The sequence below is a fragment of the Phaethon aethereus genome (genome assembly GCF_964289735.1).
Source record: "Phaethon aethereus genome assembly, chromosome: 4".
Taxonomy (NCBI): domain Eukaryota; kingdom Metazoa; phylum Chordata; class Aves; order Phaethontiformes; family Phaethontidae; genus Phaethon; species Phaethon aethereus.
Genome location: NC_138578.1, coordinates 78758265 through 78782186, shown reverse-complemented (window position 1 = coordinate 78782186; position 23922 = coordinate 78758265). Strand labels below are relative to the sequence as shown.

General features: G+C 40.3%; 1 protein-coding gene across 1 annotated transcript in view; it reads right to left on the bottom strand.

The window, feature by feature from the left end:
- KDM3A (lysine demethylase 3A) overlaps positions 1 to 20393 on the bottom strand; it is a gene marked incomplete at its 3' end in the record, with an annotated part of 32997 nt that extends 12604 nt beyond the window's left edge. The window contains exons 1-11 of the mRNA XM_081999180.1: positions 19713 to 20393; positions 16963 to 17118; positions 14649 to 14759; positions 12944 to 13046; positions 11931 to 12055; positions 11346 to 11418; positions 11176 to 11264; positions 8860 to 9011; positions 6851 to 7416; positions 5391 to 5592; positions 2769 to 2983 (exon numbers count right to left, since the gene is read on the bottom strand). Coding sequence (XP_081855306.1) covers positions 2769 to 2983; positions 5391 to 5592; positions 6851 to 7416; positions 8860 to 9011; positions 11176 to 11264; positions 11346 to 11418; positions 11931 to 12055; positions 12944 to 13046; positions 14649 to 14759; positions 16963 to 17118; positions 19713 to 19883 — 1963 coding nt within the window. The 5' untranslated portion in view covers positions 19884 to 20393. The remainder of the gene's footprint in view (positions 1 to 2768; positions 2984 to 5390; positions 5593 to 6850; positions 7417 to 8859; positions 9012 to 11175; positions 11265 to 11345; positions 11419 to 11930; positions 12056 to 12943; positions 13047 to 14648; positions 14760 to 16962; positions 17119 to 19712) is intronic.
- Positions 20394 to 23922: the final 3529 nt, after the last annotated feature.

Here is a 23922-nt window from a genome sequence, read left to right as displayed (position 1 = left end):
CTCCTCTGGCCCCGCTCCAACAAGTCCTTGTCTCTCCTGTGCTGAGGGCTCCAGAGCTGGACGCAGCACTGCAGGGGGGTCTCCTCAGAGCGGAGCAGAATCCCTTCCCTTTCCCTGCTGGCCACACTGCTTTGGATGCAGCCCAGGACATGGCTGGCCTTCTGGACTGTGAGCACACATTGCTGGCTCATGTCCAGCTTTTCACCCACCAGTACCCCCAAGTCCTTCTCAGCAGGGCTGCTCTCAGTCCCTTCATCCCCCAGCTTGTACTGACACGGAGGTTTGTGCAGGACCTTGCACTTGGCCTTGTTGAACCTCATAAGGTTCACACAGGACCATGCCTTGAGCTTGTCCATGTCCCTCTGGATGGCATCCCATCCCTCAGTGTGTCAACCGCACCATTCAGCTTGATGTTGTCTGCAGAATTCCTGAGGGTGCCCTTGATCTCACTGTCTATGTCATTGATGAAGGGATTAACCAGTGCTGGTCCCAGTACTAGACTAGAAAAAAGTACACATCTGCCTCTTCCTGCCTCCTTCCACACTTGTAACTTCTCTGAAACTTTTCTGTCCAACAATGTTTCTTTATTTTAAAAGCAAGTTATAAGAGACCATGTGACCATGTCCTAACATATGCTAAAAAACCCACACCAGGATCCAAGACATCTGTTGCTTTTTCTTCTGTACAAGGCCCATGAAGTATGTATGGAACTAAACTTGAATAGCTTGGCACAATTTGTTCTTAAGTGGGAGGTAAAAAAAAATTTGTTTGACTACTTGCTTCAAAATTCTTCCAGGAGACAGAGGTCTATATAGCAGCAGTTCCATTCTTCTCTGCCTTTTAAAAACATGCACTATAGTTACCATTTTCTAGGTCAATCCTCTCATTTCCCCAAAACAGATGGAAGGTGTTTTTTTTCATCTGTTGCATGTCATTTCGTATTTTAGTTTTCTGATTTTGTCCTTTCCTACTCCTCCTATTGTTTCCTCTTTGTAGTCTGACCCTGCCTCCTCTTTCTGTAGGTCTCCTTTTGGCACTTGGTGGCCAAGGAGCAATCCTAATCCTGTAAGGAACTCTCTTTAAGGAAGCTCTCCCAAATAATTTTCTCCCTCACACTTGTTTGTCTTATGACTCTACCTACCAGTCTAGTAACTCACTGGTAAGAGAGATAAGGGCTGACCTTGAGACGTACTGTGCAGTGCAAAAATATTCAGACATAAATGATCCCCTAAAAAGTAGTATCTGAACAAAATATTTTGGCATTTTGGAAGAGGTCAGCTTGTCAGACACAAGTTTTGTTATGAAAGGTATCATTTCGGCCAAATTTTGCCAAGAAAATTTTATCATAACCTCATAGCGTGATGGCATAAGAATATAACTTTTTCCTATGCCAACTGAATGAGCACTCTTTCACTGAGCTGTTCAAAGAAGAACTATTATCTAGACTGTAAATTACTTCTTTCCTACCCAGGGGATTAAAAATACCCTCCATTTTAATGAAATTGAATTCCCTTACTCTCACCAGCCAGGGTAATAAACAATCACAGAGGAATTCATGACATTTTGCTCCTTTCAAACCAATTCCAGAACTCACATGTGTCTTTTTCTAAGCAGATGATGTTTCTGGTAGGTATACTAACAGACACATCTCCTCTGCTATTAAGAAACACCACATCTCCCCTTTGTTTCATGAATTTCACCCAAAATTTCAACCTTCTGAAAACATTTTAGTATTCCAATCTGTACTTCTCTCTCTGGCTTATTGATACTTTGGCTCCACAGGCCTGAATATGTTCCAGTGAAGAGCAGAGCTTGCAGAGTTCAAGTACTCCAGGGTAAGATCCCACAGCAAGCATTTCCAAAATATCAAGTCTTCCCTCCCCTTTTGAAGGCCATTCAAGCCTGTTCAGTTTTCACTTCTGTTCAAAACCTTGGAGTAAGTCATAGATTTATATGATCTTTATACAATATCAATACTACCCAAATGTAGAAGACATTAGGTAGACAGTCTTCTAAAGTGTACTGTGTCTCAGTCGTGTAATTATAATCCCAAAGACAATCGTGGTTTTTAAGAGTCATTCTATTCTGAGAAGTGATTATGCAAGATCACAGCCTTCTCTATCTGTCTGCTCGTTTGCTACAAAAAGATTCTGATGTGGCCAAAAACCTGTGTTTGAGGATACAAGGTTTGTACTGTCTGCACAGATGAAGCTCCCCAGTCACTGACCCCCTCCATAGCACCTCTCCGGTCTATTCCCAGAGGGCTGTACACAAAATCACTTGAAACAGTCCTACTGGAACATTTCAGGTGCAGGAAAAAAAGATTTCTTCACTGACTTGACAGGCAGAATTAGGTCCATTATGCGAGAACAACAAAATAGGACCAAAGCAATCTAACAGAATCTGTGCAGACAAAATGAAAGCTTTGTTTCTTTTATACACTAAGAATAGATTGTTGTCAGCTGCCAGCTGTGGTTGTTTTTTTTACACTTTGTTTCATAACAAAATTACACTCTAACAGGAAAAGTAATTTGATAATATAGAAAAGACTTCTGGCAAAGAAGGGTAGAATTACTTCTCTTTCCCCTGTGAGCAGAGCTGTTGACACTAGTTTACACTGGATCTTAACCATCACCTCTCAGAAAAAAACACTTAAGTCTTATATGACATTTCCACATGCATGCAATATATTTTCACACAAGTCAGAAGCTTAAGGTTTCATATAAAGCTATTAAAATACAGATAATTTTAACACAAATTGATCTTACTGTGTGGTTCAATTGTAGACATAACTTCCTTTTCAGATATCACTAGCTGACAAAAGTGGTCACCAATGTTGGCTAGGATATACTTCGCTGTGTCGAGATCTAGACCCACAACGTTTTTTGATAAAGGTAGCCACAAGCTAATAGCCTCAGGGTCGTACTTATTTGGAGTTAAGAAACCTTCCTCGCGCAGTATTCCATGCTTATTAAACTGCAACCTGTGGAAAGAGGGGGGAAAAGGAGAAAAACCCATCATCTCAAATGTTTTATTAGTTTACATTCATTCCAATGAGTCAATGCCTGAACTGTAAACATGTATACGGTATGTCAATGAGTTTAACTCTTAATGGTTACAACAGACAGGGGTAAACATATTGATCATTAGCGTTAAGCATGCTTAACGTGCTGCTGCTTTGAAAAAAAGACTCAAAACATTAGTTTTTTTGTAGTAAGGTGTATTTCCTAAAGATTTTTTTTTTTTAAGTCATACAAAACTACATCAGGTGAACATAGTTTTTAAAATGCACTGGCACTAAGGATCACATCTAGAGAAAGTAACAGCAAGAATTTAATCTAGAACTATGTACAATTCTCAAGAGAAGTTAGACCACCTTAAATATAGAGTACGTTTCAGTAACAATTAATTTGGAAGTAGCTGCCAAAAAAACAGATCAAGCAAGATTTGAGCAAGATATATTCTTGAGTGATTCTGGGTAGGTAGAAAGAATGAGATCTATATTGTTAGGAGTTTATTAAATAAAAAAACATCAAGAGCTCTGATCATGTTTTCAGGGACCTTTTTATTAAATGCTATAAAGGGAAGTTGACTTCTGATGACAACATGTGCTCACTATAGTGTTAATTAAGTATGGCAAGAAAACACATGCTGCCAACTGGTATCACCAAACACCATCTTCAGACTTTGCAGATTTCACATTTAGTAAAAAGGGACTGTTCCATCAGTGTCAAGTTCTAAACTGAAGGATTCAACTGATTTTAACCACACTGCAAGTCTGGATTTTTACCCTGAGAAGATGAATTAGCCTAGTGTGTTGGTAATCTGGTCTCACATGTTTTTGAACATTTCAACTAGTGTCAGATTATCCCAGACTTACTATAGTAAAATCTCTAATCTGAGGTCAAACAACATAGTAGTAGCACATCTTAATTTTTTTAAAACCTTTAGCTACAAAACCTGCAAGGGGAGGCTGGGGTGTTGCAGTGGAAGAAGAATAAACCTCAAGAAACAAATGAAAGAGTGGAAGAGTACTTTGTTTCATGACCTTTGTAATCTTTCTGCTTTCAGTTTTCTCTCTTCAAAAGGTCTTCAGGCCTTTAACTTTTTTATTCTACCTAGAGACTCAAAAGAAAGTCATTCCTCTGAAAACCAAAAGGAAAACTGAAAATAAATAAGCTTCCCATCTCCCTTGTGATATTAGGGAGGAAAAGCAAAAATACGAGTTATCACAAGTGTTAACCTTCTTCCCATAAAACACAGTCCATGCCACAAAGCTTAAATAGGTGTGGGGGGAAATAATAAGCTGCATACAACAACATCTGGATGTGAGATCAAGTAGTTCATGGAAAAATGTGCACAACTTGAAAACAAAGGAAAGGCTATGTTAAAAAAAACAGCCAGACACTACAGTTTGACAACATCCACCCTGGGCTCATAGATAGATTTCAAGTAACAGTTTAACACCCTTTTTGAAAGAGTTCCTCATGGTGTCTTAAGAACTAAAAGAGATTAAAACCTCAAAAGACCTTGACTATTCAACTCAAGATTCAGGCTCTGGTGGGGGTGTAGGTAGGGCGTAGAGGATGTGAAGCTGCAGATTAGGTTTGGAAAAGCAACCACCACTTGGCAGTCACTGAGTTTTCCTTAAAGTTGCCTTGCTGACCCTCCTCATCTGCCCTCCCGACAGTGAGTGTACTTACTAAACATTTCTATGGCAAGCTTAAAGAAGTGGCACAAACTCTTAAGCATAAAGTGGAACAAAGAATGGAGCAACACAATGTAAATTATTATTTTGCCCATCACTATTCCATGATTCCAGCTGAAAGCCCCAGCCACTTCCTGCCACCCCTGGCAACCCTCCCACAGCTATTGGGTATATGTCTAACATTTCACATGTCCAGCCACTAAACTTTGGGAGACATGCACAGAATCCATCCTCCCACTTCTATCTCAAACACTACTGAGCTGTAGCACTCAAACTAAACTCATGTTATCCCACTGGCACTCATCCCAGAATAGCAAAATAAAGAGCTCAAAGTCCTGCCAAAATATTTTCTACTCAAATGAAGCAGTTATAAAATTTTAAGGGCTAAAAAGAAAAGCACAGGCAACCTCTCATCAGTTAGGTGTATTAGCCTTATAGCTTAACAGCTACACATTGACATCTAGCAGTTTTGAACCAGAGACCTAAATGAGACCACTTTGACCAAATAACTGTTTTTTCATCTGTCCTGGAAGATGAAGATCTATGTTACAGCTAACAGTGAGCACTCAACAGCCCCCCTCCTTTCAGAAAAGAAAAAAAGGGTTTATGTCCAACTCAGACACGGAACATGTTATTCACATTTAAGGAATATCAAGGTTTATACAGTCAAAATTGTTTGTACCTTCTAAAGTGAAAGAATCGACAAAAGACAGTGGAGTCTTTTTGCTCTTTGTTCTTCCGATAACTGTCCAAACGGCATTCCCTGCATTTATGCAAGTGAGGTGCGATATTATTGCAGGAATCATCCTGTACAAATGCTTCTCCACTTTGCTGCAGCTTCTTCACTTTAGAAGCATCTGCTAAAATTGACTTGCGAACAATTACTGCAGGGAAGAGAGGTGTAGATTAGACAAGCTTTAGCTCCTCATGGGAAGGTGCATGCAAGTGTATTTTAGTGAAAGATCAATGTCAATTTCTCCTGCAAGTTTCACATTACATTGAAATAAAGTTATGCTAAAATATTTGCAGTTGGCAGAAACCTCTTTTCAGGTCAGAAGCAGCTTTCTCAAGCTATAGTTCCACAGAAGTCATACTCTGGGGCCCCAAGCTTAACAGTTCCTTTCACTCCTCCACAGAGAAGTATTTTGAAATAGTATCTGCTTTTAATGAAAGTTCTTCAGCCATCAGGGCTGGAGGACCTGAGCACTGAGTAGACCAGGGCGTGAAGCAATCATGTTTCACAAATAACGTAGACAGAAGTACAACCTGGCCCTTTCTCAGTCCTGTTTTCACCCTTCATGATGTAATGGCTTTCAGCATCTTACCGTAACAAATGCCAGACACCTCTCTTCCTCCCACATGGCGGGTGAGGCCTAGCATGGCACAACAGTGACTGCTTGGCTGCCTGTGTACCCGTGTTAATTATGGAATGGTAACCCAAGACCAAGCAACATGAGGTTGGAAAGGAAGAAGAGGTGGGTGTGTAGGGAGATTCCCAGAACCCAGGATGACCAGCTATACCACCTAATGCATAGCACAATGTATAACATCAGAAGTCCAGCTCCTTAGACGACTACAGCCTTTCCCATTCTGCCACATGGAAAACTTCAAGAGCTCCCCGAGTGGAACTCAGCCAAACAAGGTGGGTTGTTCTGGGGTTTGATTTTTTTTTGGTTGGTTTTTTTTGTTTGTTTTTCAGAACAATTATCAAATGAAAGCCCCTCTTGAACAAAGCTTTTGTTAAGAACAACTTCCATCTCTCACCGTGCTTAGAAAATTTAGGACCACTGCTTAAAAAAAAAAAAGTTGTCTCATATGCCGTCAGCATTTGCATTCCAAACAGAATTTTGTTTTTGTAACCCCATTACATACATTTTGCATACATCTGTCCTTGCATATATTTTGCAACAACTTATTTGTAGAAATTAATGATTAGTCCTTTTCCTTTTTCAGGAAAGGATGTTTTTCTCAAGTTTATTGTATTCCCCTTGTAAAAGAACCCACAAATTACTCAAATTCCAGATCACTCACTCACACAATTTAAATTACTGATCTTGCATATGTTACAAAGGACCTGCTTGTAGTTTCTGTGTAACTACACACAGGGACTTTCAAATGACAGGAAGTTTTAAAAATACTTACTATTATCCTGGATCTTGGCACTTCCAGTCCAAAAGCTTTCATTCTCATTTCTGTCATAAAGAATCTCATTTGAATTTCTTCTAATAAAACATTCCATGTCTATAAGTTCATCAATCTTGTTCCCTTTGTGGCTGTTCTGGCTGTTGCAACTGCTTTGTGATTTAACTCCAGACTCGGTAAAAGAGAGAAGATGAGCATCTGAGGTTGAGGGTCTACAGTCTAAAGTCCGCTGCAGTTCGACAGTGCTACTGACTCTGGGTATTGCTATGGAAGAGTTAAGGTGTTGCAACTGTTTTACAGAAATGCACTCTTTTGGAAAGTTTGTTGTGGGCTTTGTAAGAGGTTCATTTGTATTTTTCATGTTGGTTCCATTTTCATTAGCTGAATCAGATGAAGAACTTGAGGTCGTCAAAGAGGTATATTTACCATTTTCATCATTCAGATTTTGCGTTTGTTCTTTAGATATAAACCCCACTTTAGGAAAGCCCGTCAGATCTTCCTTCAATGGTTTAATTCCAGTATTAAGACAAGAAGGATGAGTTTCCGGTAGGCTTCGTTTACATGTGCTGAAACACACAACATGCAATAATTACACAAACAAAAAGGTTCAAACAAATCAGGGCATCAGTTGCTCAATCTACTCACAAAGCTTGAGAGAAGGGATTTAATCTTTGAATTTTTGATTGAATGAAGAATGATTGAACTTTGAATTCTGATATTCCAAGATTTTGAGTTTTGTGTGAGGTTAAATAGGACTGTGTTTCTGAGGTGGTTTTTTGTTTGTTTAGGTTTTTTGGGTGTTTTGTTGTTTGTTTGCCTCTTCTCCCTCGCCCTGAGCTGGAAAGAATGGTAAAGCTGTATGGACATGTAGGCACACACACATTTAGGTACTGCAGCTACTCCACTTCCTTCTCACAATTAAACAGTTACTCTCTCATTTTCTCCATGCAACAGCTGTATAACGAAATGCATTTCACTTGCATGTCTATGTGAGAAGATTGCAGTACTCAAGGAACTTCTGGCTGGCACTACAAATCTATACTAGAGACAGTAAAACCGTTCCCACACAAAAAGCTCAAATGAAAAAGAGTAATCTTTTCCACATTTATCTTCTGAGATATATGCACAAAACTGAGTGGGGAAAAAACCCTATACCGCTTCTTTTAAGCTAATACACAAAATCTGAGTTTTCCTGTCATGCTATTTCTACCATGTACATACATTTTTGTGACAGAACTGGGAGCACAAGCAAAATATGCTAACCTTCAAATTATGCAAGTTAAGAAGGAGCTGTGATTTACACTCAGGAAAACAGTTACATGGTACAATACAGTTCCCACACTTGCTATGGTCAGAGAATTGACTAGAACATACCTTTCACCCCAGGACCCAACTGCATTTCCTCCTGTCACAGCTGTTGTAGAAGTTTGTATTTTGGAGACTGTATTTCTGATTGAAAAATGCGTTGACAACATTGACTTCTAGAGCTAGTTTTATAATGGAAATGCAGTTCCAGCTCAAATTTGTTCAAGGAAAGTTTGGAGGGGAAAACTTGTTACTGGAGGGTTTTTACACCCAGTTGGGACATTTTCTAGCCTCCTACAGGTAACAAAGAAGCTTAAAGCCACTAGTGTTCAGCAGAAATATAATTGAGGACCTGTACTTGATCTGCAAGAAGCTAGTATACCGGACACCTGCCTGATAGTGTTCTATTTTTCTTCGGGGAAGGGGAAGAATGCATTTGACAAAAAGTAGGCACCACACCTCTGTATAACCCATCAGTTTACAAATGGATACAATGAAGGGGTAACAGTGGCTTGTGACATTGAAGGGCAACTACCTCAAAGACAAAAGAAAAATAGAGCACTGGCAAGCAAATTATGTATGCAGGGTAATTAGGTCTAACACTTTTCTATGCCAATATTACAGAAGACTACAGTTTGCTTTGCTAAGAAATTGAGTTCTTTTTGGAGGAAAAAAGTCTGCGTAAAGATAAACTTATTCCTTACCCCTGAGGAGTTTCTGCACCAAGATTGGGTGGCGAGTTAGCTGGCAGGGGCAGGCCTTGATGCCTTTGGTCTTTATTAGCAGGAGTACATCCTAGCAATGCTTCACCCAACACTGTTGGTACTGACTGCACATGTCCCTGACTGGGAGAAACCTGTAAGGGAAATTTTAACAGTTAGGAAAATTCAGAATAACAGAAATAGTGGTTTGCATGGTTCAGCTTAAAAAGAAAAATACATTGGTGCCCTTCCCACTTTGTTTTAACAAAGCTTGTTGAAGATCATTCCCCACTCAGTCCATAAGATGGAAAGACCTTAAAGTGTCCTTTTAAACCTTATAGGTTCCATGAAACACTGCTCACGTCAATTCATTTTCCCCCAATCAACAAATTTTTTGTGGGGAAGGTGTATTTAGAATGTGGACAGGAGGACAGAAAACTCTGTCTTCATAACTGCCGGTGCAATGATCTTGCTAAAATAATAGCAGTAATCAGAATGCAGAAATAGTTTTCAGAGCTCATCTGAAAATCCTAGATAAAATTAAAACTGTGAAGTTAGTCTGACAACATTACTAAAAATCTAGATGTGAACTTCCTTGTAGTGTGAAAATCTTTGTACCAGGATTCTAGAAAGTGTTAAGTAAAGAAATCCTGTGTTGATTAAATCACCAGCCCCATAAACCTACAATTCTTTTAAGAATACAGGCCTACCAAGTTAGCAAACGTATTTAAAAACAGTAGTTTTCTGTGGGGCTCCTTCCTCAGCTCCAAGATCCATATTCCACTCCCACATGCTCAACTTACTGCTGGAAGTTACACTACAGACTCGTTACTATCAACTCCAAAATATTTCCTTTCTGCTTTGATATAACACAGCTGTCAGGCAAGCTCTCAAAATACCACTGGAATTAACTCCATATTAGAAATCAGAGTACTATCACATACTAAGTAAAGCAAAAAATACGGCTTCAGCTTATCACTCTGATATATTCACATCTGCCAACATCAAAGAAACAGAACTTCTGTTTTGCTTATTAGAAAGTACATTCACTTGTAACCATTTTGAGAAAACAGTTGCAAGACATTTCCCAAAGAGTACAAATGTGATACAGGATCCAGTCCCTGGAAGGAAGGCAGACTAGAAAATTAAAAGTAACTTCACTACTTCAAAGAAAAAGTGTGGTGAAACAAGCTATGAATTCAGATCATAACTCTTCTGCAGGACATTTGGAATATGAAATAAAGACAGCTTTGCATGTATCAAGCAGGCCGCTCAACAGCCAAATATGGAGAAAGCTAAAGACTGGCAAACTGAGCACCTGAAAGACACTAAAGGTACTCAAGCATGAGCTATAGAAACAACATAGGCAGAGTATGGATGCAGTGTACAAACTACTTCAAGACGATTTGCAGCACACTCCTCCTCAGCAGTAAATGAGATGGATCACTCTTTCCATTGAAGAATCCTATCCTATACTTGCTACCTCACACTGTATCTTAGAAATCTTTGATGGCTTCACAAACAACAATATCCAGTCATTAGCCAGACCTACGTAATTGACTCAGCACAGGACTGACTGCACAGAAGCCAAGAATCAAGCTGGGCCACCAAAACAAAAAATAACCCTCCCACCCCATCACTAGAGATTCCAGAGGGCTGGAAATGCAAATTTTGGTCTGAAACACTGGGGCAAAATTATAGGGTAAGTCTGAAGTACCGTTCTTTAGCCAAGCTATTATTTTTCATTTACATTTCCACACTTAAGTTACACAGGTTGTCTTCTGACCAGTACAGTTTTCTTGGATCTCAGTGATACTTGGCAGGTCACTCAAAAGAAATAAGTGTAGACATGGAAGTACTAGAAAAATAGTCATATTCCCTTTTTGTACTGAAACAGCATTCTTCCAGACTGCTGCTTGCATAGCTTGAATCCTCAAAGCATGCAAGCGTAGCTGAAGGTTTTGGGTTTAAGTACAAAACAGTTAAAGTAAGAAGGTGAAAAGCAAAGGTTATAAACTTGAGAACTGCTTTGAGTTTTCTCCCACTACAGCATACATGACCAGGCAGGCTAACTCCTAAGCAGGAAAGGGCAAAAAGCATAGTTAAAAAAAAACAACCTTCAAGGCTCAGTAACTTTTCCTCCGATTATCACAAGGCAAGATGTTTTACCCATGCCTAGACAAGTTTCAAAGAACTCAACACACCCTCCCAGGGATTATATTTATTATTCCACTTTTCTATCTAATCTTTATATAAGACTGCTCTGAAGTATGACATAACCATTATGTAACAGTCATCTATAACATAGTAAGACATTACCTCAGGAGAAGTTTTTGTGTGTTTAGCATCAACACTTCCACTATTCTCAGATGACTTCCTCTTCGTGCCCCCAATTCTTTTAGATTTATCTGGAAGGGAAAGTGATCAATATTAGTCCATTTATCACAAATACGCTTAGTGTTTGAAGTACAAACAATAACAGGTCTTACCACATTTTCCATTGTTATCATATATGATTTCAACATGAATTAACTCTGGATCAAGAGTTTTTAAAGCTGGAATCTTGGAAAGGAACAAAAACATAGAAGCAGCCATTTAGAGAGGTGAAAGTTGATGTTTGACTGTATCTTAGATGCTGTGGAACAGGTTAAGCTTAGACACTTAATTAACTTCTAAGTTCTTTGAATACCAACCTGAATTTAACAATATATTGTCGTAACAGTGTCTCCGCTTGAAAACACACATACAAACTGGTGTTTCAGAGCATTGTCTACACAGTATAGAAAGCAAAGAAACCAGGATTATAGGTTTGCCTTGCTCTTCAAGTAAAAATTCCAGGTCTCATTCATTTTGTCTAGAAGACCATTTGTTATTTGATAATTCTACCAGCAGCATGAGGTAATACAGAAACATTTTGGGGTAACAGATTATTCTGCACTACATTGATCCCCAGTTTTCATTGATCCCCAGTTTTTAAGCTTATTACAGTAAGGACAGAATTAAAAATGGTGTTGGATAAATACAAGATCCCACCCATTCCCCATCCCTGCAAACCCGCAGCAACTGGTTCTTACCTCCTGACAGTTGACTTCTAGAGTTCTTGTAGCTGGATTACCATTGACAACAACTGCTGTGAACCACTGAGTAGATGGATCCAGGCTATAAATTCTAATTTTTGAACCAATGATATTTTTTCCACCTTAAAAATCGGGGAGAAAAATACAAGAAAGGGGAACTTTAGAAAAAGGGAGCATGAAGATCACAACAGTTACCAACGCAAATTTGCCTGCATACAAGATGTAAGAAAGCAAAACAAACTGAGAACCTCGAGACAACTTTCTCATAGCTAAGTTTGGGGCGGGGGGAAAGGCATGATAAAACTATGTTCCAGCTACTTCCTTCCTGGGATAGTTCAATGAAGTTTTCTTGAGGTTAAGAGATGCAGCAGAGGCCAGACTAACCTCCAGATTTCAGACAGTGAGGCAGATCAGTGGACATGGAAATTAAGATTCAATGATTAGGGGTGAATTTTTCCTCTCTTTACAGTACTGGAAGTGACAACTCTGAGTTGCGATATTTACCTTCCCATAACAGACAGACATTTCTTGCATATGCAAGCATATGACTACAAATGCTTGTATGAACCCAGTAATTAAGAATTTGAAGCAGGCAAATGTTAAAGTAACAATTTTAACTTGACTAAAAAAGTAGTCTCTACATAAAACTTTGGAAGTTTTTTTTATCAGCAAGCAGCACACTAAGAAAAAAAAAATCAAGCTATTTGAAACAATAAGCAACTCCCAAGAATTTCAGTGATAACTGATACAAATCTGATAGCTCTTTCACAAATGCCAGGCTATCTATATGTGCCTAAATTATGTACTCACTCTTACAAAGGAAATACTTGAACCTTAAAACTCTATAATGATTCACATTTTGCATTCACTGCTGCAAAAGTGGAATCAGTATTTTAAAAAACCTTTTATCGCTAAAACAGACTACTGTAATTTGCACCATCACTGCAAAGATTTCCCTTTTGACTTGAGTATTTGTTGTCCGAGTTTTCCACCACAGGGTATGCTTGTACCTTGTACCAAACGAGTTTCATCTAGATGTTTCTTAACCAAAGCCTGAATTTCCTCATTAACATTTTGATCATCCTTCAGAGGAAGCCTAGAACTGTCCACGTCCTATGTGGGAAAAAAAATAAAGACTGTAGTATTAAGTATAATACTTTTGATAAACAAAGACATAATATTTAGAAACAAGACAGCAGCAATTCATACAAGTCCAACAAGTTTCTCACTACTCTCTGTTCCTTCAGCTCCTAGGAAATTGCATTTATTGAGGCAGACATCGTTTCCTTACCACTAATCTGGAATAGTCTGGCTTGCTGATCGTCAAAGTGAGCTTTCCAGGTCCACTTAAATATTGTTCTGAAAAAAATCTGGCTTTGTTTTACTACATTGCTAAAGAGCGCTAAGTTTAACTGAACCATCCACTTTTTAATTTAGAAGTTTAAGTTCTCAGAAGCAGCAATTTATAAGTAGACCCGAGCAAGATGTAAACACACTACATTCATTTCTATGTTTCCATTTATGATAACACCACCAGGATCCAGTACATCTCCAGACACCATTATAAAATGTTCATGTGAATGAAAACAGTCAGCTACATCTAAATCATTCATAATTATTCAGCCTCATGTATTTATATTTTAATTTTTTTTCGCTCTATTGTTATCTAAAATAAGCTGTTTGACAACATTTAGAATTGATTCTGAAGTGGAAAGTTTAAAGCAAGTTTTTAACAATGGCTCAGAGTGCCATTAAAAAAAGTTGGTTTTTTTTAAAATTTTTTGTTTTGTCCAAAGCACTGCTCTGGTATTTGTAATAAGCAGAAGGCTCAAGAAACTGTTAACTCAATATGCCAGCAAAGCAATCTTCTCCATTGCAGTATTGAGATAAGGCTTCTACATAAAGAAGTCTTTATTGTGTTGTTGAGCCAACACAGGCAAGACAAGAATCTACAACTCAAATTTATCTTCAAGTAATTTTTTTATTAGTTTCTCAGAAGTTGTCTATTTTCTGACTGTTAAGAAGTCAAAGTAGAACATTAATGGTGGCACTACTAGCAGTCTCATCATGGGGCAGCTATTACTAGTTTTATTCAAACTGTTTATAGGTCTTGAGAGTAGTTTTCTGAAAAGGTTAAGTCCTTTCTCAGTAGGAGATACTATTCCTCAAAATGCCTGACCACTCAGTCACACAGGGCAACTGTTTCAACCCATCTCTACGTAATTTTCACTAAGGAACTTTCCTCTTGCTACTCAATAAAGGGACTATAATTCAACCATCTCATTTATATCCTGCCCAATTCCACATTTGTTTAGGATTAGAAGTGATGTGTTTCTATTAAACAGGAAAATTTATTCCAGACATTCCTGCAACTCCTTTCATACTAATGACAGTCATGTTCACAAGAACAAAGGGAAACTATTCCAGCTTATCCCCACCATCAGCATGATGCAATTGCTGTCACCTGAGCTGAATAACTGTCCTAATACACTCCCTCATCCAGCTCTCAAGTGAGATGTCCTGGATCAGCTTCAGAAGATTTTTAATCAAATACACATTACATTCACACCTGATATTTGTGAGTTACAGCAATACACACCTACTTCAACTTTCTACCTATCTAAAGTTTGCATTTAGAATATGTATTACTTGACATATCTTAAATACCAAGATAAATCTTTTATCTTCCATCTTTATAATGCCACACAAGGTTACCTGAATGGGTGTCAAAAGGTCTTTAGAAAGAAAAACACATCTCTCTTCACCGAGATAGCGTACTGAAACCATTGATCCCAAACCAGCTTTGTCCACTAAGGATTTGTAAGTCTAGAAAAGTGATAAACATTTTCTTAGAACAGAGTAAGAAGATCCCATCACTCTTCATTTGCATTTAAAAAAGATATTTTATAGTTTTGTATCTATTTCTCTGTTAAGACATCACATCTACATACAACTTGAAACAAAGCAAGTTTCTAATAAACCTTCTAATACACACCTGATATAGGAATTACTGGACTATACTTGAAAATAATATAATTTATTACAATGAGTTAGGAATTCAGTTCAGGTGGCTGTCATTAACAATCATTAATCATTCCTCTCACACAGAGAATTTACTAATATTAAGAGTTCTAATTGTGGATATGTTAATGAAAAACCCTCCTTATAGTAGACTGGGGAATATCTAGCAAATCAATGAAGGCCTACTGCATGGCTTACGTTAAAGTTCTCAAAGCTCATGCAACCCTGATAATATTCTGAAGCCTTAGTTTAGGTGTGTATGATGCCTTCGATAGCGTCATCATTATTATACCACTGCAATACAATAATGAAGTTGTGTTCAGGTATACCAAGGGTTTTAAGAACAGACAACTAACAAAAAGATTCCTTTAAAAGCTTCTGAACTCTCCCTTATATGTTCAAGGTTAAGTGTTGTCTAGTCCTGCAGTAAGAGCTCTGAGCAGGTGGGCATCAGGTGCCTGGAATATCAGAAGTGGCAAGAATAACTCCTACCTGTGTGAAAGGTACATTTCTGCCCCACTTAAAAGAAAAAAAGAAAACCACTCCGATAGCATATGTGTTTGGGTTTCCAAAGGACTGATCAAGCAAACAAAGACTTTCTTCCCCTTTGTTGTTTTCCCTTCAGTTAGGACAGCATTGGCAAAGGGGCAGTATCGCCATAAGGGGAACAAGAGTCTCTCCAGGAATGACTGGGCATCACAAGGGTTCTGCAAAGCTATTCTATTTGTCAGAAACATATTCTCCTCAATGAGTTGTGGATTCATTTTTTTTAAATCTTTATCACACATCACTTTTTTGACCCTTCTTTCCTACCTTGTGTGGTGGGAAGGGAAGGAAAAGAGTCGTCTTTGCCAAGGCAAGCTCCAGTATTGTGCTCTACTTTATCCTACATTGTTCTTCTGCTAAATGAGCTTTGAAACATGTATCCTGCATGAACTGATACTTCGAACACATTGCAAAGGAAGCTTTATGCGTAACAAAGGCAAGTATCCAGTAAGAACTGTTCAGATACTTGGAAAGGGACAACAGCTAAGTTAAAATAAGCAGGTTTTCAGAACATTGTATCAGCAAAATCTACTAGTAGAAATGCTGACATTAATCCACAGGTCAGGAAATAAAATTAAGGATTCATCTTTTCACTTCCTCTCACATCCTATTTGGCCCTACTTCCAATAAATATCTGCTTACATCGGCTTTGCTCAAGAAAAAGCTCAGCTGAAATGCAGCAATATGAATTACACTGCATACTTTATACTTAGAGAAGTTAAGGGTATAAAACATGGACTATAATTGCAGCATAATTAATGCTCAGCAAGTTCACATCTTCAGTTATTTCATGACTACTTTTATGAGTAGCAATATCCAAAGTAGTCAGGTAAAACTATACTGGTTGAAATGTTCCCTGTTCACCTCTACTTGTTAATTTGCCTAGCCAGCCATGCATGGAAGTTACAGAAAGCTTAGTTCTCTGGCTTGTACAGTGTAGCTCAGGTTTTTATATGCACAAAATCCACATCTCTCAAATTATCTGTGGCAGGCAGCCATCACATCAGAATCATTCGAATTATTTTTGTCTTAGATCAAGAATCACTGAGCAATTAACAACACTTGAGGCAGAGTAAAACAAGAATTTAAGATAAAAATACAGGCTATCCTTAGAAACCTATTATCTACTCTTTTTCTCTCTATTCTTAACTGCAATTTCATGAAAGAAGGGAGAAACATGAGACTAGAGGGAGAAGGAACTAGTATTGTATAGAACAGTGGTTTGGAAGAGAGGCAAAGTCATAAAAATACATTCCTGTATCTCCAGGCACAACATACCAACTTCAAATGCTTACAAGCCCTGCCTAGGCTCTAGCTGTACAAAGAGTTTTAGTCTCCCTTCAGATTACATGTAAGAGTAAACAAGTGAAGCTGGACTTGAGAAATTCACACTTGTAATACCACTGTCCTTAGAAGGTGGAACTGCAGAACCAAAGTGAGTTAAGGCCAAGCATATACTTGCCATTGCAGGCCACTGGACAGGAGACATTGAATTGGCTTGAGATTTTCTTCTAGCCAGTACCAGCTTTTGCTCCACCAGGAACGCTTTCATTTTATGGCTATAGATTTCTATCCATCTTCTTTTTTCCCATGACTCATCATCAAATTCTACACAAATCTACAGAAAGGAAACAATGTAAAGGAGTGACTAACCATAAAATTCAGACACGTGGAAAAGGATAAACAAACATCAGTTTCCTCATTTAAAAAAATCATTAAAACATGATTATTGCCTTTCTGACATACAATCAAGCATCCCACGCTGACCGAGTATTTTGTAAGTCAATGTTAACTAGTTTGACATCATTACTGCTGCACAAAACATTAATATTCTTATTTAGCTCTACAACTCGAGAAGTCCTCTGCTGCTCAAGGGCAGTTAAATGTGTTAACTCTGCCACTAGGGTTTACAATCAGGGAAAAACACAGCAAATACCCCAAAAACTTTAAAGGGCTGTATAGTAGTGGCACAAGTGTTTTCCACAAACACTAGAGTACTTGAATAAACAATCTGTTTTTCCAGAAATATTGTAAAAATAAGAGTCCCAGAGAATAACTCTAGTCCTTTCAATAAATTAACAAGTAACAGTACACCAGTAAAGGTGATCAAATTATATAATGTGAAGAAGGTCATTTGCTGCCTCCTTTTAACTGGTATTTATCTTCACATCTATACAAACTTTTTAAGAGGAAAGCAGTTGTCACTTCATGGCAAAAACATGGTGGCTTGACCAATTTCTTTGGGATGGCATTACCCTTCTTTCATAGTCAACACAGGGAGATCAACAAAAGATTGTGAAAGACCACAAATACAACTTTGCCTGAATACTGGAGTTGAAATGTCTTGGTAGAGAACACTATACTCAGAAAAAAAAAAATCAGTCCCTCCTCCCATAAAACATAACAATCAAGTCTAAGTACTTTTAACTAATTTACGCTGGCAGCAGAGAAACCTCAGTTGAGTGAACCTTAGAAACATTCCCTTGTGTTTAGCTTCTCTCTAAGGGGAAAGGCAAGTAAAAGCATGCACACAAAAAAGCATTACCACAGAGAGGAGTTGTAAAACTAATGGGTGCAGAAATAAATTTAGTCATTTTGAAGCTCACGGAAACAATGAAAGAGATAAGCAAATAACGTAAGTTCCAGAACCAGAATGGCTTGTTTGGTCTAGAGTATCAACACTGCCCAAACAGGAAAATACAGTTTAGAAAATACTTTCAAAAGTAGTTGACAGTCCTTCTATTCTGTATCTTGTTCCTGAAACTATACAAAAAGCAAAATTTGAAAGATTAAATATTTCTACTCCTTCAGAGACTTCCCCTCCCCCCCCCAATACACTACTATTTTGGGTCTAACGACACATGACTCTTCCACAGAACTGCGAGAGAGGAAAGGAGATGGCAGGCGTTTTAGTACAAAAGCTCCCTAAGCTTTGATTGTCTACTTTGCAACTTCTTTAAAGCATTCTCCAGTGAAATTGTTAAGTCAATCGCTTCTGGCAGAACCATAACCAGTTACAAAGCTCACAGTAAAGTCCCCAACAGCACCCCCTCCTTCTCCTTTTAAGTCCCAGAGAAGGTCCTTCAGAAGAGCTTTCTGCAGCAGCAGCAGCATCCTCCTCACTCTAAGCATGGGCACAGCCCTGCCGGCCAAAGATGGAGAAAGCTCCACCCCCGCCGCAGATCCACAACAAGAAGCTCGGCCTCTAACAACTCGGGACTCTTCATAACAAATCCCAAAGTTTGCACTTTCAAGAAAAGGGTTAGAAACACATACTATTTCTTCTTGTCAAACAAGGAACGGATGCTCCCTCAGTTAATCAGAGGTCGCAAAGTTCTTCCCGTTAAAAAAAAGGCAAGGAAGCAGTTTTAATTGAAAGACGGCACTGTTCTTGCTGTCATAGAACAGCCTGCCACCAAAGTCCCTTGTAGAAACAAATAAGAGGACCATGTAACAGGATGCCCTTACTATAATGGAGTTTTGTCCTTAGCGAGTACTGTGTATACTATAGTAATTGCTCGGGCATGGTTGAATAGTTTTACTGACTATAGTTGCCAAATAGCCCCCTAAGAGCTTTTGCAGTCAAAGTCACTTGACTTCCACCCAGAATACATAGTTAACGAATTACACTAAGTTTGCAATAATTGATTGCATGTTTAAAAACCCCATTGGTAATCACTAAGAAGTGACCACCATACAAGAAGAGTCTGAGAAACCTCCAACACCATATATGATTTTGGTACATCTTTCAAGACAGTAAAAGTACTTGTTTGTAACCAGCTACTTCAAAGAGTAAGAACGAAAAGCCACGAATCCCATCACCATAGGAGGGCTTTGGTTTCAACTCTAGGGGGGAAAAAAAAAAAATCGTTCACAACTGACATGGTCTTAAACTACATTTAGGAAATATGCAGAAATAAAACCTAGGCACAGAGGGTGAAATAAAAACCTGAAGTTTCCAAAATGATGGTAGAAGAAAGCACATTTATAATTAGTTTCAGGTATTTTCCAGCATTAGTACAAGCTCACTGGGGGCTTTAGCCAGACATGCACAAGTTTTCGAGCATGTTAAGCAGGCAAGTTGACTAAGAAGATCTCTCCCTCCCAACAACAGTGTGCATATATATATACACACATACACGCACACTAAGTTTCCAGGTCACAGGGTAAGCACTCTCGTTTTAGAAGGTCTCTTTAAAAGTTTCCCGTTACCTTCAGGTCTTGTTTGGATATATCCGTGTGTGAAACTGCTCGGATCTTGCCCGACTTCCAGGGCCATTCCGAGATGCGACTGGTGTCCCATGACCTGTCGTCTTCCTCCGACAGGCTAAGGAACCTCTTCCCCACCAGCAGCGACCAGCTCCCCTCGAGCCTCAGCACCATTTTAACTCATCGGGAGGCCTCCAGGGAGGAAACCGGCGGAAGGCGGAGAGAAAAAAAATAATTAAAAAAAATAAAAACAATAAAACCAAGGCGGCGGTCAGCTGGCAGGCCACGCTCCGAGCCCTGCCGTCGGGCTCGCCCCACGCCCGCCTTTGCTCACAGGGAGCCGCGAGGGCCAAGGCGGGCGGCAGGAGCGCCGCTTCCTTCTTCCTCTCCCCGGCCGCCTCCTCCCTCCCTCCCTCCCTCCCTCCCCTACTTCTTTTCAAGCGGCTCAAGCCGAGCCCTCAGACACCCCCAGGACGCTTTTCTTTGCCCACGGTCTTGTTAATCATTGCCTCAGTGGGGGCGGGTGGAAGGAAATACCAGAAGCTGCTGCAGTGCAGCTCCGAGCGATTTCCACACCGGCCGGCCCCCACCCTGCCGCCTCAGCCTGCCCCCCGCCCCGCCACCTCTTTGTTCCCGCCCTCCGAAGAGACGAAGCGGCGGGCGGCAGCTGAAGGGGAGACAGAGAGGGAGGCGACCGGGCCAAGCTCCTTCCGGACGCCTTTCCGCCTCACGAACACCCCCTCCTGCCCACCCAGGCAGCCCCCAAGCCCTGCCCCTGCCCTCACCTGCTTCCCCCCCGGCCCCTGCCGCCGGTCCCCACCCGGCGCACCCCACGGTCACACGCCGCCCGGACAGCGGACTCCACGAACGCAGCACTTCCCCTCCGCCCCGGCAACAGCCGCTGCGGCGAGCACTACTACTCGGCCGCGCGCTCGCGCACACACCCCCTCAATCACTCGCCCGCCCCCCGCCCCGGCCCGCGGACGGCCCCCGCCGCTCCATGTCTCGCTCCCATTGGCTCTCCCGAGTCCGCGGGGCGGGGCTTGCGGCAAGCCTCCCGCTGCGATTGGCCTGGAGGGGCGGTGCCCGCGCTCCTGGGCCACGCCTCGAAACCGTTTCTCAGCAGATGGCGGCTAAAAAATTCATATCCTTCCGCAAAGCTTCAAGTGAAGGAGTCCGCCAGCCCGCCCACGTCCACGAAGAGCCCAAAGATGGACCAAATGGAAAAACAAAGGTGTTTTAGGGCATAGCGTGCCTTAAGGCTTGTGTTTCTGCCTCAGATGAGATAAACCTTAAGCTATAAGGGTCGCATTTGGAGTCGGCGGAGGGATCTCAGGGACACAACAGACGTGAAACGTCCTCTTATACGTGCGGTTCGCGGCGTACTCAGATATAGCACAGGGGGAGGGGGCACTTATGGGGTGCTTCTGCGCAAGCGCACATCGGCAAGGTGCACCTGCGGGGGCGCTGCGACAGCCTTCTACGCATGCGCAGATAGGGAAGGGCCTGACACCTGCTCGGGTGCCGCGTCTGCGCCTGCGCACGAGGAGTTCGGCGGCGCGAGGGACGGGGGAGGCGAGGCGGAAGTGTCTCCCAGGCCACCATCTTGTTTGGCTGCCTTGGAGTCGGAGGGGGACTGGGAACAGCTAGCTTCTGCGTGACAGCAGACGTTGTAGGGGAAAAAAGAACATGCGCTAGAGGTTCCTTGGGAGGATGGCAGGCTTTAGAGAGACTCTACTTGTAGTTGAGCTGGATTGCATAGTTTTATCTACAAGCAAACGTCTTCTACTACCTCAGATCCCTTACTCCTTTCATGTAAGTCCTTCATGCTCTTATGAAAGACTGTAGCAAGGTCATAAGATAACCAAGTAGTTAAACTGAGAATATGGTAATGAGCTAGCTGATCATATTCTGCGGTGACCTAGCAAGGCACGCATACTCATCTTTTACTACAAGACTTTCCCATCAGAGGATGTGGGAAGAAGGCAGCCAAAAATAAAGTCAGTCCCCAAAGCCAAGAAGCTGTTAAGTTCATCCAGTTCACTGGAAACTGGTGGTGTTCAGTCTATGTTTTCTTGGGCGTTCCTCCCAACACAAGAGATGTCTGAGCTCCAAAAATCCCCATCAAACAGCAGTGAGGGCTCCACTGCAGGCAGGATATTCCTGCGACATTCTCTGGTCTCATCCTCCATTTTCTCAAAGAAGCCAGTCCCACACTTGTGTTAAATGTATTTTTAAAACTTTTCCCGCCAACTTGCTTCAGGACTCTCCACTGACCACTTGTATACTGCTACATTCAAGCACATTCATGTATGAAGGCAAAAGGCACAAAAAATTCCTCATGCTCAATGATAAGCGGGTTACTGTCAACACCACGGAAATTGGGCAGCCCAAATTCTTTGGTAACTTTGAGGCCTCTTCAGTGATTCCTAGCAATAAGATGAACCTAGCATGAATGTAGCATTTTCAGCAAACAAACAAACAAAACAGAAGTGAATAATAGAAAATTAGTCTAATATATCAGCAACTGCATGTAGCCTGAAGAAATACCTGTTAGCAGGCACTGAAAGGAAAAACGGGTATGTTTGCTTCTCAGATTAAATATTTACTATATAGACCAGACCTACAAATGGAATTTGTAATAAGATACTGTATAAAGTAAGCTATATTTGAAACTATGAAATTACTAATACGTACTCCATTGTAGGTATTAGGATTTTGTAACAGCATCTGTACAATGTATACATCATACAATATGGGTGTTGTATACCTCCCTTATTTAAAGCCTTTAGTTTTTATGCATACACAACACTGCCTCAAAGAGTGGCTGATAAATGCATGCAGGAAAAGCAATGTTGGGCAATCACGAAGCAATATTAGCCAATACAATAGGTCAAACTGTTGATAGCACTCCAGTTGCCTAATGGTAAATTTTTTTTCCATTAGCATCATAATAAAGGAAAGATTTAAGGAGAGATTTGAAAGACAACAATGTGGATTTTGTGAATGAGCAGCTCTCACATGTGAAGAGTAGCATGAAGATTGATCAAAGGTGTTTTAAAATTTAATGGTTTGGTTCAGTACTGGCCTAGAGGGACAAGAGTAAGAGAGCAAGCAGAGGGTCATAGTCCATGAATGACCTTGAAAATAAATTTACACTTATATAGGAAATGATGCTGAAAGAAGAGTCATATGATCAAAATCACAAGTCTTAGGAGGAGCGGCTGAGGGAACTGGGCTTGTTCAGTCTGGAGAAGAGGAGGCTGAGGGGAGACCGTATCGCTCTCTACAACTACCTGAAAGGGGGTTGTGGTGACGTGTGTGTTGGTCTCTTCTCACAACTAACTAGTGATAGGACGAGAGGAAATGGCCTCAAGTTGCACCAGGGGAGGTTTAGTTTGGATATTAGGAAAAATTTCTTCACTGAGAGGGCGGTCAAACATTGGAACAGGCTGCCCAGGGAGGTGGTGGAATCACCATAACTGGAAGTATTCAAAAAACATGTGGATGTGGCACTTCAGGACATGGTTTAGGGTACATGGTGGTGTTGGGTTAATGGTTGGACTTGATGATCTTGAGGGTTCTTTCCAACCTTAGTGATTCTGTGAAAATGCAACTTTCTGAATGTATATAAAGTAAAACAAAGTAAAACAAATTAGCAGAGACAAGAAGAGAAGATGGTGAAGCAGACAGAGAGCCTAGAAAAAAATCAAGCATTCAGCATGCAACCAAGCTTTCAGGCATGAAAGAGTGGAGGTATTTAAAACCCAGAGGCCAGAAGTTGAAGCCAGACAACTGAAGACTTTTTTTATTTTTAAGCAGGGAAGATAATTAGCTACTTGCCTCACTTCCCTGGAATTCTTCATTCCTTGAAAAAGTTAGATCAGGATGAAATATCTTTTTAAAATTATCTGGCATCTTTGAAAGTTACAAATTTGGGGTAAACCAGTGGAGTCCTGGGTCAAAAAGTCAAAGATACAAAATATTAAATTGTGACTATAAACATCTCTGAATATGTTGCATAGTTTTAGAATATATTTCCCAGGATTTTAACCATACAATACAGAAAAATAAATACTTGTGTTTTTCTTACCTGATTATTTTATCACCACTCATAACAGACTCCACAAAAACGAATGTCTACTAGAAAGATTTTTTATATATATACCCACCCTCACTCACAGAGTGTGTCAACAGAAACATCTTCAGAAGT